The sequence below is a fragment of the Cyprinodon variegatus genome, unplaced genomic scaffold, assembly GCF_000732505.1.
Source record: "Cyprinodon variegatus isolate N-32 unplaced genomic scaffold, C_variegatus-1.0 Scaffold321, whole genome shotgun sequence".
Classification (NCBI taxonomy): domain Eukaryota; kingdom Metazoa; phylum Chordata; class Actinopteri; order Cyprinodontiformes; family Cyprinodontidae; genus Cyprinodon; species Cyprinodon variegatus.
In genome coordinates, this window is record NW_015150774.1 from 747,345 (window position 1) to 761,647 (window position 14,303).

The following is a 14,303-nucleotide window of genomic DNA, read 5'->3' on the forward strand; positions in this document are numbered from 1 at the left end:
GACTCAACAATTGATGTTTCCTGGTGTCATTTTGACTGAACTTTAGCTATTTTACAAAGCAAAAGGGAAAAAACATCTCCGAAATACAATATGATGCGGGGAAAACGTAATTGCTATGGTAACCTTGTGTATTACAACCATTATGTCTTACATTGGCCTATGTTATTGCTTTATGTTCTGGAGAAACTGGCCTTTATTTTTGTTTGACCTATAATCAGTCGATTTACTGACTTTCTGATGCTCAGGAAACTGACAGGAAGTATCTTATTATCCTGTGGAGTTCTAGAGTAATGTCATCCCTTAAATAATCAACCAACCCATCTATTACTGATCTGCATATATGTAAACTTTTTCCCAAATTGGATCCTTCCCTATCGAGGATATACCATTTTTTTATTGGTGAATCTAATTCACATCCTAGTTATTAAATTATGATTTTGATGCCCTCATACTGTTTATATCATACCAATTATATTTAAATTCATGTCCCTTGAGTGGATGTTTCATACCAGCTTTTAACATGATTTGACGATTTTAATTAATTGTAATCCACTCATTGGTTTGTTGTAAGAAAATGTGGTTGTGTAGCTAATTAATAAGGCCAGCCCTTAAATGGTTAGTTGTTTTGGGTAGGGCAGAGTTCATAATGGCTCATATTCCATGAGTTATTTTGCCAAAATGATCTGAACCATGAGATTGGAGAATTCTGTTGCAATATATGACCAAAAATACCATGGAGGAAAAATGAACTCCTTTACAAGATAAATATGCTAACAATTAACACAATATTTATACAAAATGGCCACAAGTGGGAACAAAAAGCGACTACAAATGGCTAAATGGTCCAGAGCTTCAATAAATACTTGATTTCTGTTTAATTACAACATTTTCTGATCTGCACTTATAGTTCTATTAAACATCTAATATCTTCGAAAAGCATGACTGTCTCTTTTCTCTGTTCTAACCTTTTGTTTCAAGTATTGAGGTTTATTTCTCAACCACTTTCTATAGATCTGAGGATAAAGGAGATTCTGGATTTTCTCTCCCATAATCTTTGTAGGTAATTTGCAGTAAAGATGCTATGCATTTATTTAATTAAAATAAAGACATTTTTGTACATTATTTTTCAAGGAACAACAAACTTGTGAAACCCGACACCTTAAGCTAACAAAAAACAAACAAGTATCTGAGAACAGATTTAATGTTTGCAAATAAATATGACAAATGTCTGAGCAAGACAAGTTACACATGCACCACATTTAACGTATAGTTATTGAGAATTAGTAGCTGTGCAGCAGATCTGCACTGAAGACGACGTACAAGTTCGATTCCCAGAGAAGGCAGCTTTCTGGCTGATAAGTACAAAGTTACAAACATTCCTAGCAATAATTATAGATGGTCAGTGATACAGAAAGAACTTTTAATACATTTTTAGCACAGTTATAGTTTGGTTATGAGATCCGGTATTCTGACATGTAACAATAAGGTCTATTATGTAAACATCTCCCCATGTTTTATAGCATGGATCCAATGCATTTAATTTGCTTTTTTATTCATGAAGGCATACCAACTTAAGGTGAAACATTTTTTTTTTTGTATAAAGGAATAATAGTAGAGGATGAAGTGCCATCTAGTGGAGCAAACTCATAACTGCAATAAAAACTGGCAGAAGACTGCAGCAGCTCGGAAAGAGCGACTGAAGATGCTGATGTTTGGTTTCTCTTCTCTTGGCTGTAGTGTTTGAGTAACAATGCATATTTATAGTAGACCAAGGTTCAAAGGTCACTCATGGGTACATACAATTAGACAAATACTACATCAGTCACAGGCAGTTATCACTTTTAAGCAACAGATAACATAAAAGTAATATTTTTTCATCTTGAGTGCCAAGACACAAAATAAGCAGATTAAGTTTCCCTTTACAGCAAAACCACAACAAACTAATGCTAGACTGTGACTGATGATGACAGGCAGGAGAATGAAAGTGGCTTGAAATTAAACCCCAATTGCATTTTGTTGATGCACTTTTTTTTTTAAATAGGTGAAAATGAAACCTTGCTTTTACATTTCTTTTTTGCTAGAGTACCATGCTGAACAGCAATCCACAAACTAATGTACCTACTGAACTTTGACCTTAAAGTGTTCTTCTAAAGTAGCTAAATGAAAAATAAAAAGCAGGTTATTCCCATAAACCCTCATCTCTAGAAGTACAACCATAATACACACAAACGTCTTAGTTTGTGGCAAATAACAAAACTAATTTTATATCTCAACATGGAAATATAAACATCAGGCTTTATAAACATTGGGGAATATAACTGGGAACATTGCATTATCATTTTATGGGAGAACTGCAGCCTTTTGCCGACTAATTCGCCAAATTTTTATTACGCTGAAAAATTATGGTCCTCTCTCGCAACACTTTAGAAAAGATACGACATCTGTAAACATCTAATAGATGTTTGGTTAAAGTCCTGGTTCGCATGAATGAAAAAGAACAACTTAAGGAGCTGGATCAGCACAATCATACATTTATGAACGTGAGCTTTAATCTCGGTTCAAGCTAATTCCTTCTGTGGTTTTTTTTTTGTTTTGTTTTGTTTTTTTACACCAAACCTGAATTTGAGCCACAACACTTTTTTTGTGAACTGGGACGTGACAAGAAAACATTTGTTAAAAGACAGAGTTTTCACAAGTTTAGACATGGCTAAGGCTCCTTTGATAACATAAAAAAAGAAATAACCTTTACAGTGACACAAAGTCAATACATTACTTATAACTTGTAACATTTAGAAAATAATGGTTTATCTTTTTAAACAGTAAAAAGCAAAGAGAAACTTGTCTTTGGAACTTACTAAGTTTTTTAAAATTCCTTTTTACCCCTATATGGATTAATTTGTACAAACACATTCATAGACCGCAGAAGAGATGGAGGTCAGTTTTGGTGCAGCAGGAAGTTCTTGATAGGTCCTGGTAGCGGTAATGAAGCTATGTGGTTTAGACGACTTTTGCCCATTGCTCTGCGGATCCTGATGCGACACAAATGCGTGAGCCTATGAGGGTTTTCTGCAAAAAACATAAAAAATAATAAATATGAAGGAAATTAAGTACCTGTAAAACAGTCAAAGTTTTAAAAATAGATCATAAGTTGGCAAAACACAGTTATCCCTCTTTACAATTCAACTGAACTACTTAAATACACACAATTGTTGCTCTGCTAAGCTCATGCCTGTCAAAAAGACAGTATGGGAAATTAAATATGCAAGTTTCAAAGTAGCTTCAACATTTCTGCAAACGTTCAACCAATCTAATCTCTATACCCACTGTCAGGGGGATGATGACCGTCTCTACGTTACAGGGAAACAAAGAGACAGAGACAACAAACAAGGAATAATGAGGCACGTACACATTTGAACCTCAAACGGTCACTCTCTCTCTCCCTGAACAAGACCTTTAACCCCAGATTGCTCCTCAAGTTGTGGCGCACGGCTCCCTGAGGGATGGGTTAAACTCAGAGGACACATTTATTGTCCCACTCTGAGACTATAAAAGGAATATTTGTTTTATTTTCCTTTGATGAGAAAGACTAATGAGGGAGAAAGCAGAGAAGCCTGAACAGAGAGAACATGAAAAGTTTATGCATAAAGAACGTAGAGCTGGATTTGAACCCAGGACCTTCCTGCATGGCTGTGCTAACCATTGCTGTGCTGGACAGCCACACTTTGTACCAAATACTCCTGTTTTCTATGGTCCGATAAATTTGAACTTAGTCTAGCTGTTCCTTAAAACATTAAAAACTCTCTATCAAGAAATAAAGATTAAGATTGTTTACAAGTTTAGCCCAGATTGTGGCTTTCATATGAAGAATATAAATTACATTAACCATATGATGAGAAATCAGTGACCCTTTGAGTGAGAAAATGAATGTTGGATTCAAATTGTTTGGATGTTTACATCTCCACTGGTTTAAAGTTACCAATGTAAGCTGAAGGCTTATTTTCTAACCATCAGAACATATTGGATGTTTCTTTACCGTTGTTCTGTCATTAACTGTGCAGAGCCTGCTGCTGGCTAAGTATAAGCCAAGCTGGTATGAAGGAAAGACCAGAGATAGAGAAGAATGTAGTTACACATGACTGATGATTTGTTCAACTGATGTTCAAACAGGATCTGGGTTTTTATTGAAGTTGTGTTTTTAAAGTGTCTGTAATGAAAAGACAACAGCTTTAACCCTTTACAAGGCAAGTTCCTATTTTGATCACTTGCAACCCTTTACAAATGGAGTCCCCCCCATCCCTCAATCAGGTCTAGAAGCTCAACATACTGCTACATTGCTGTACATGTTATTTTGGCATTTAACCAATATGATGAGCCCTTGAATGATTTATTACCTACTGTAAATTAAGTTGGAAAAAAAAGTTAATAATCTAAGTAAAAATAAATAAATGTGCCTGTATCACAATTAATGCCTCTAAGGTTATAATGCAACAAAAAAAGAATGCATTTCTTTCACTCTGAGTGAATTCTTGAAGGACTATAGTGGAGTTTTTTTGCGAATTATTGAAAAGACCCGCCCTCTCCACTTTTAAAAAAATAAGCACAATTCATTGGTGGAACGGTGCTAACATCAGCACGCCGTCCCGTCTCTACTCCATTAAAAGGAAAAATTTCAACAGCAAGGCCGACCTGCAGGCAGTCAGTAAGTGTTGCAGCTTGTGCAACCTTTTACCTTTGGCAAACAGCTTAGGCTACATCCACATGAACTGACATACAAACAAGTCAAATTTTCATGTGCACCCTTGTGGAAAAGAAAGGACTCTAAAAGAGCTCCAATTAACTTACTTTATACATAGAAAGGATAAAACCTGAATTTAAAGATAATTCCTGAAGGAATTTCTAAAATACCAGTTAGGACTCCAGTCTAAAGAAATAATGCAGTAGCCTGATATCATTTTCCACGTATGTTTAAACCCTTTATAGGGCACTCCTTGAAATACTTGAAAATCCAAATTTTGAGGCAAGAGTTTTATTAGATGAAAGGACAAGAGCTGATTACTTTTGCAACATTAAAAAAAATATAATGGCAAAAATCAAAGTCATTGTAATAAGAAATGGTGACTTTCCTGAATATGTAAAAAAAAAGGTTCCTCTAGAAACCAAACTAGAAAAAGAAAAAGAAGAAACTCAGAGTGAAATAAACACTTTTTTTTTTTTTACCCTTTAAATCATTAATGCTGATACAGGCATACATGCTTATTCGCTTAACTTTTCATTTACTTTTTTTAATTTTTCACTTAACTTGTTTTTCCAACTTAATTTACAGCAGATAATATATAAGTCAATGACTCATTTAATTGGTCAAAAGCCAAAATGACATGTACTGCCACATAGCAGTATCTTGCGTGAATGGCTGGATATAGCCAGAGCTCACTGGCGCATGGGTGAACTCCGTTTGTAAGTGATGAAAAACGATACCAGTGTACATGTCGAGATGGAAAACAGCTACAACTCTGTAGAAACCCTGCATTAAGAGCCCCCCTTTGATGTCTAACTCAACCGTTTCCCCTTAAAATGAATCCCACTCACTCTTTGCTTCCAGGAACACCCTGAGGGCCTCAGGATCCACCTTCCTTCGGTTTGGCGCCTCCAGCTCCACCTGCTCCCAGGGAACGAGCGCCGGGTCCGCCCCGTGGTCCAGCAGCAGGTGGACGAAGCTCACTTCACAGCCGTGTCGCAGCACGGCGTCCAGCATGCAGGAGGCGAGGCCCCGGGTCAGGGCCTCATGGCAGACGGGCCCCGTGTAGTTGAAGTCGGGCTGCGCTCCGGCTTGGAGCAGCAGGCGGAAACATTCCAGGTGGTGGTAGGCAGCGCTGATGTAGAGAGGACACACCACCAGAGTGTTCAGGGTTCGAGCGCTTAGGAGGAGCCGCGGGCCCAGCTGGTGGTCCATGTCAACGTCGGCATTGAACCTACAAAACCATTCACAGGGTTTTAGGTTTCAAGAATGATAACAGAGAGAGCCAAGTCTGGAGGTGTTAAAAAGCCACATGGTCTAATAACAGCCTTTTAGGCATTTTAGAGTGACTTTATAATGACTCATAACGAGCATCATCAGGGAGATCAATACAGCTTTCCTTCTGCTTTCATGCATCAGCCTGAAATGTGAGAAACGCTTCGAGCATTGATCTCATTTAAGGCTGCAGCACACAACGAACACAACCCCGAACCTCTACAGTGTTTATATTACTGCCCTTTATCTCGTATAGAGTTTTTAGTTATGCACATGTTTTTCTTTGACATTTGCCAGATATTTGTTTTATATATTTTACCATCTGTAAATAACATTTAAATAATTCTGTCCATTTTTGTTTTTTTAAAGTTTTTTCAACTGTTAACTTGTCATATCAATTCTTTTACAACTTTGTGATGTTAATGAGGACTTCCTAGTGGTTATTTTATCATGTTGCCTGTGATGGTTTTTGTAAAAGAACAAAAAAAGAAAAAGGGGATGAAACCGAACTGGTCAGAATAGCAGCGCCTCAGTCTGGACAGAGAATAGAGAAGATCACAGTGCGAAGATTCAGACTTTGAAGTGAATTGCTGAGTAAATTAAAGCGTCTTTTTCCTCTACAATTGAAAGTGAGAGGCGTCACCACATGCTGAAGTCCAAAGCCAGAGAGGCTGAATGTTCAGTCTACGGTTAGTGACATCATAATGTGCATTACAGCAAATACTTTATCACCTCTTTTATTTTTATGTATACACAGCAGAGATTCTGCAACCTTGTCTTGTCTAGTGTGTATTTATTCATATATTTCCAATTATTTGAATGATTATTATCTAGATAATGTCATGGTCTGTAAAACTATTGGAATTCCTCCATACTTTGTCAGTTTTATATTTTTCCACTTTGTATTCATGATTAATCAATACTTTTTATTCATTATTTATCTTCAGTAAGATGACTTTACTAGAAGTGCACTTTAACCCATCCAGCCAATAGAACTAATTAATTTCCCCATATGGGGATGATAAGGTTTATCTCATCTCCATATAATTGATAGTAATTTTTAACGAGGTCTATGTGCTCATTTATTCCACTTTTTAGGTGGCCTCTGTTTCCAATATTTTCTCTGCCTAAGATGCTAAATAAAAGTCCTCTCTATGTCTAACATTGTTTTTCCACTTTAAGAGTTCTATAAAGGCGCCTTGTGAAAAGCTTTTATCTTTCTGAGGGACAATTCTAATAAAAATCATAGAATTTAAGGAATTTTGATTTTTTTCTAAAATAGAATCACTAAGAGACACTTTAAAGCTCAGGATGTTTTTATGAATATTGGATAAGATCTTTGATTTTTTTTTTTACTGGGAGACTGGAAGGGTCAAACCATGACCTTTGAAAGCTCATCTTTCAGCTACACCTTAGTTGCGCTGGCTGTACGCTCTTGGTCGCTTTCGTTCAGGAAGATCTGGTTGTAAACAATCCGAAATGCTCTTTTTTAGGGAAGGAACCTGGCATAGCATAGTTCAATTTGAATTCCTCACGGGATCAAACTGAATTGTTCGCAGAAGCTGATTGGGTGATTGGCCTCTATTTGGTGATTGTCTTGCAAGTCAGTTCCACCCATCTTCCTCTCAGTATGGTGCAGCCGCCTTGCACCTCCAAAGCACCACTAAACCTTACAGTTGGGATTGTGTTCATCTGCTTTCTCTCAACATGCTGAGTGAGTTTAGACCTTCTCCCACTCCTCCTCTAGATTAACAGGATGATCATAGGTAAAACATTAAGACAGGCCTGACCTTCGCTTTGTCTTTTATTCATGATGGCATGCTGCGTTACCAATGGTAATGATTACAGTTACATTACCCCCTCCAGGTAATATGTATGGAAAACCTGAAAGAAAGCCTGTCAGCACCTGCAAAGGACCCAAGACTGGGATGGAGATTCACCTACTAGTAGGATAAAGAACCTTCAACATGCAACCACAAAATCCATTGAAACCATTTAGCTCGGGGTCCTATTTTATCTGGTTTAATAGTTTGCAAAGCTGATTTAATTTTAAACAAATGCTTCAGATTAAAGAAAACAAAACTAACAAAAAAATGTGCTTTATTCTGTATAACTTACATTAGTTATTAACTCTTCACATGCTGTTATAAAGTCTTAGTAGACACAGTATCTTTGTCGAGGGATGAGTTTGCAGATAAAGCAGCAAATGCCGGCTTGTTTCTTCTCTGGTTTGTCGTGCTGTGGTTGGAGAATTAAGCTCCAAACACGTCCCAATTATTTCTTAATGCAAATCCCAAACATAGAAGTACTTCCCTGTTTTATAGACGAAGCACTCTGCTTTCCACGTTGTTATAAGAAATGGCTGGTTATATAGAAGCCTACTGCATTGGGATCAAGTTTCTCCCACTTGGCTATACGTCTAAAGGCAGACCTGAGCTTTGGTTGACTGGGTGACATCACACAGACAGGCTGATGGAGAGCAGCAGACAGGACACACCTTAAACTGCTGAGTCACAACGAGTTTTGCAGTAAACTTTGAAACATAACCAACTTTAGGGACATTCCACAATTCTGTCCCCATTTTCTACACTTTTAATATCAATTTTAAGCTCTGTTCTTTATTTCAAAAAATGTTTTAAGTTTAAGTATACTTCTGCGTTAGAATGGTCCAGTCAAAGCCCAGACCTCAATGCAATCAAAAATTTATGTCTAGACTTGGCCTGGGCCACTTTCCAAACATTAACAGCCCAACATTCGTCTACAGAGTAGACAGAAAATTCACTGAAAGACTTCAAGATGATGAGTAAAAAAAATTGGGCGGTGAATACCATTACAAATGGCACACAAGATTTATTTTCCTTCTTTAAAAAAAAAATCCAAATAAAATACTGGAATTATTGCTATAATGTGGAAAGCTCTAAAGAGACATGAAATGTTTGCAGGAAAAAAAACTTGCATTAAAAACTAACAATCTTGTCTTTATCTCACCTGATGAGTTCCTGGAGAAGGTCCACCCTCCCCACCCGTGCCGCGTGGTACAGCGGGGTACTGCGGTGGTGGCGGCTCCCGTTGGGATCAGCTCCCGCTTCCAGAAGGATCCTAACGCAGTCCAGGTGACCATTAACCACTGCCACATAAAGGGCCGTCTGACCTTTGACATCAACCAGGTCCACTTCGGCTCCCTGGGCAATCAGGTAGGCCACGCAGGCGGCGTGTCCGGCCGTGGCTGCGATCCTCAGAGGTGTGCAGGGCAGACAGCCGCAGCACCACACTGACTTCTCGTTAATACGCCTGAAAACAAAACATATTTAACCTTCTAGATAACCAACGATTTGTTTCATGTTTACTTTAAAACAGCACCACTGAGTAAAACACTGTAAAATATATGATCATATATTATAATCGGTATATTAATCATATACATTATTAATACCAATCTGCTATGGAAACCAAACCCTAATGTTTGGATTTCACTAAAGAATAANCAAACCCTAATGTTTGGATTTCACTAAAGAATAACAATAACTGATTTCTGTATTTATGGCCTGAAAGAGGCAGCAAGAGCATATTTAAGGAAACATTCATCTGTGTTAATTGGGTTTATTGATGCCTCTAAGGCCTTTGATCGTGTCAATCACTACAAGTTGTTTGACAAATTAAAACGGAGAGGAGTTCCAAATATTATAGTTCGAATTCTAGTCTACTGGTATTCTAACCAGAAAATGCATGTTAAATGGGGCAATAACATCTCTGCTTCCTTTGGTGTGGTACTAGTATGTAGGACTAAAGCAGACAAAACACTTTGTTTCCCTGATTTCTTTTTGTCAGGGCACAAGTTAGATGTTTGTTCCAAAACTAAATATTTGGGTCACTACATTACTGACCAGCTCTGTGATGATGATGACATTTATCGTCAGTGTCGTGTGATGTACGCCCAGGCAAACATTTTGGGAAGAAAATTTTATATGTGTAGTGATGAGGTAAAAATAAGCCTGTTTAAAGCTTACTGTACATCCTTGTATACAGCTCCTTTGTGGTGTAAATTTAAAAAAGCTAGCATGCAGAAGCTTAAAGTTGCTTATGACGCTTTGAGAATTCTGCTTAAGAAACCCAGACTCAGCAGTGCTAGTGAGATGTTCTGTAACGCACATGTCAGAACATTCCAGGCACTTATGAGAAATCTAATATACAAGTTTATACGTCGTTTGGGCAGCTCATTGAACAGTCTTGTTATAATCTTTTCACATCCCTCTCTTAGTGCACTAAGATACCAGTCGGCTCTGTAGAAATATTGGTATGCAAGTCTTTTATAAGATGTCTTTTTTTTATATATATATATGTACATAAATGTGTTGTGTTGTTGTGTGTCTTCTTTGTGGACTGCGAGTCTGTTGAATAAAGTAATCAATCAATCAATAAAATAAATGCATTTGTAAATCTGAAAATAAGCATGACCTTCTTATGAAAATAAATGTTATTTTCATTTGACTTTTCTTCTTTTCTTCTTCTTCTTATCACTACTTCCTTATAGTTTAAATTCCTATCAGCTTTTAATCAGAAAATGTTAGAAAAAAGATAATCCCTACATTTCATGTTACTGACTGTTATAAAGGAGTAAAGTAGAGCCTAAGAACATAAAAGTTTATTTTAAATCAATTATTTCTTAAAAATCTGGATTTACATTTTATTAAAAAAATAATTACTATCATAATTTAAAGAAAACTGCATCCATTAGTCAATCAAAGCTGGATACCAACCTGGATAATAACCAATTTCTGCTGCTTCATCTGAAACAACTTTATTTGCCAAGTTTGTAAACATCAAACAAAGAGTTGACTGTTTTTCCATTGCTCAGATCATAATCAACATGTAAAAAGCATCCTTACAAAGAGCAGCAGAGCAAAAAATAATAGAAATATGCACTTGTGTTTTTTGGTTTAATATATTAGTAGGAGTTGAAAGATTAATTTAATTTGATAGAAAACAGCCTTTAGCTAGGCTGCACAGTAGAAATGCTTCAAAGTAACATAAATTTGGGTTCTTTCCTCCTTTCTTGGGGGATTTTACGTTCTCTATGGATTCTGTTTAGATTCTGTGGCCTTTTCCAATTATCCAAAAACACAGAAAGTTATGTGAGCAGGTAGGGAGGTAAACAGGCCCCCATGACTGACATCCTTTAGGACACTACATAGGAAAAATGGATGACATTTTGTAACTTAACTAAAGCCGTCTGTGTTTCTGGCTGGTCACAAAATGACTCTCTACTGTAAATGTGAGTCTTGTCTTTTCTTTGTACTTCCCATATCATCATACAGACAACACTCTGCTTATTTAGTTATTTTTCCAGCTTTTATTGTCATTACACTGTCACAAGCACAGAGCAACGAAGTTAACTCTCTGCATTTAACCCATCCCCTTGGGGAGCAGTGGGCCGTCATTGTGCGGCGCTCGGGGAGCAGTGTGGGGTTAAGGGTCTTTGCTCAGGGACCCTGAGTGTCATTCCATGGGAGTGGGGCTTGAACTCAGAACCTCTGGATTCCAAGCACAACCCTAACCACTCCCACCATATTTAAGACCTTTTAGCCATTCTCTGCATCAGTTCGCCCAAACAGCAAACTGCAGCTTTATTAAGGTGGCGGTACTTTGTCTGCCCAGTAAGAACTAGACTCACCGTCTGAAGCCATCCTCCTGCAGCAGGTTCCTCAGGGTGTCCAAGTCGCCCACATAGGCTGCGTTGTGGAGCCGCATGTCATCCTGCTCCAGAGGTTTGTCACAAAACTGCTCCTGGAGCCATTCCTTTAGGTTTCGACCTGACAGACATGCAGAAAGATAAGAAAATTAACAAAACTATTTCATTCATTTTGAACCACTGGCTTACTAAGAAAAAAAACCCCAACATAAAATAATTTGTGCTAATACCTCAGATGTCTAAATGGCTGCTAAGGTGCATCAATTTAGACCATTTAAATTCAAAGAGAACAATGTTGCCAGAGTTTGCTTCTCCATTAGAAATACGACTTCCTGCATTAAAATGGAAACGTTCTAAGCAACAAGCAAGTGAAAAGACTCTAATTTTAATGCTCGCCTGGTTTATCCATTATTTCTGGCCTGCAGTGGTCAGAATCCAATGGCTTAACAACACAACAACAGGCCCGTAAGCAAAATTATCTGGGTGGGCCCCAAATGAAGTATAACACGTCATAAAGGTTCAAGATACGGCAACAGTTTAATAAATCGGCCAAGAAGAAACAATTATGCAATCCTCAGCAGTATGTGATCACCCATCACAAAGGAAACATTGGTGACAGCGCACCACCACATGTTACAGACATCCCAAGATCCAAAAATTCATTTCAGGGAGATGCTTATCGAGATGCTTTCCAGCAGCTCTTCTTTGCTTTTTCTTTTCTGGAATCTGCTTAAGTACCTCTTTTTGGTATCCATCGTCGATAACACATTGTACGTAACAGTTATGGTTTTAATCTACGTTCTGGATTACCCACAATTCCAAGTCGTATTGTAAAAAAATAAAATACTGAAATACATTGTTCTTTTAAGATCTTTATTACGGTTTGACATATTATATGAGTGTGTTTTTGTACCAACCATCTAACTAACTATACACAGTTTTTAACAGAGTAATTAAAAGTACCACTGTCTGCTTTGCTATTGGAGTAGTGTTTAAACTGCTCACCATCATGTTGAAACCTGCCATGTGTTGGGGTATAAATAAGGTCCGATGCAATCAGTCACTTCAGTATCAGCCGAGTTTAAGAGGCCATTTTCATTACATTACATTACATTACATTATTACAGCTGCAAAGAGACGTCCTCGTCTAACAATTGCAGCTGTGTAGAGGGCCTGCCAGGTGCCAGTGATGGGGCCCCTAAGAGGTTGTGGGCCCATAATTGCATAGATATTTACCCCATTGTCAGTATCCCATCAGAAGGCAGAGTACTGAATGTTGGTAGATGAGACGGAGCCAACAATCAAAATCTGTAGGCTCTCACCCATCTCCAGTTGTCAATGGGCGAGAGACGGGGTCCACCCTGGACAGGTCACCAGTCCATCGCAGGGAAACACAGACACAAACAGGACAAACAACCATTCACGCACAAACTCACACCTAAGGAGAATTTAGAGAAGCCAATTAACCTAACAGTCATGTTTTTGGACTGTGGGAGGAAGCCGGAGTACCCGGAGAGAACCCACGCATGCTCAGGGAGAACATGCAAACCTTGTGCAGAAAGGCCCTGGGCCAGGAATCGAACCCTAAACCTTCTTGCAGCAAGGCGGCAGTGCTGCTGCGCCAATGAGCAGCCCGGGGAGAAAAATCTGTTGATTATTTTTTTCGATTATTCGAATAGCAGTTGGATAGCCAAAGGTTCTTTAAGGAAGATTTTTTTGCTAAAGTAAACCAGAGGAAACTAAAACTCCACCATCTGTATTAGAGGGAAAAAATATGGTAGGGGTGGCCAATGATTGGCTAAGGGTGACCATGGCCCCCCCGTTTAACTCTGCCCCTGGTCATAATGTTATGTCACACCAATGCACTTGAGCGTGTTTTTGTGTTTGAGAGAAAATGCATGATTAACTCAAACGTTCAATCGGTTCTCCCCCGTTAAAAGCCATTGCAGTAGAATAATGAGTCGGTACTCTATAAGGAAAAGTCCTTAATTATGGTAAATAGGGTGAGTTTACCTGCAGGAGTGCTGGGCAGATCGGACACAGTGATGAGCGGGGGGAAAAGGATACTGGGCGGCTCTGAACCGTCCGCCATGCTCCTGGACTATTTACACAAGCAAACCCAAAGCTTTGACTTTAATCTCTCTAAATGGGAGCAACGTAGAAACCAAGAGTGCGGGAGAAAAGAAGGAAGATGGAATAAACAAACAGAGGACTGTTAATGATGGTGGATCGGGCTCAAATCGCTGCTTCCTGATTGCGCTCAGCTGCGATATTTAAAGAGACACGCACCGTTTTTAACACAATCCAGCCACTATAGGCTACTAGCATTTTAGCACTTATTGATGCGTAGTTACAGTTTACAGCAAATAATAATAATCCCAGCATTTCGTTTCTCATGTCATTTGAAGATTACTAAAGTAGAATATGGATTGATTAATATTAAATAAATATCTGTGATAATGAAGCTGACCCATATCTTGCTGCATTCAGGTATATTAGGGGAAAGTTGAGTGGAAGGAAAATATATATAAAGCCCACATGGACTGGGTTTGGTGCATTAAAAGTAAACAATGCACACAAAGGTTATCCTGAGCTATCTCTATA

General features: G+C 38.2%; 1 protein-coding gene across 1 annotated transcript; it reads right to left on the bottom strand.

Moving 5' to 3' along the window:
• Positions 1-1,191: 1,191 nt before the first annotated feature.
• Positions 1,192-13,942, bottom strand: asb1 (ankyrin repeat and SOCS box containing 1). Its single transcript, XM_015384712.1, has 5 exons — positions 13,713-13,942; positions 11,682-11,820; positions 8,999-9,301; positions 5,587-5,969; positions 1,192-3,066 (listed from the first exon to the last, which is right to left on the bottom strand). The coding sequence occupies exons 1-5, from the start codon at positions 13,789-13,791 to the stop codon at positions 2,936-2,938; spliced, it is 1,035 nt and encodes a 344-aa protein (XP_015240198.1). The 5' UTR covers positions 13,792-13,942; the 3' UTR covers positions 1,192-2,935.
• Between the last annotated feature and the right edge of the window lie 361 nt (positions 13,943-14,303).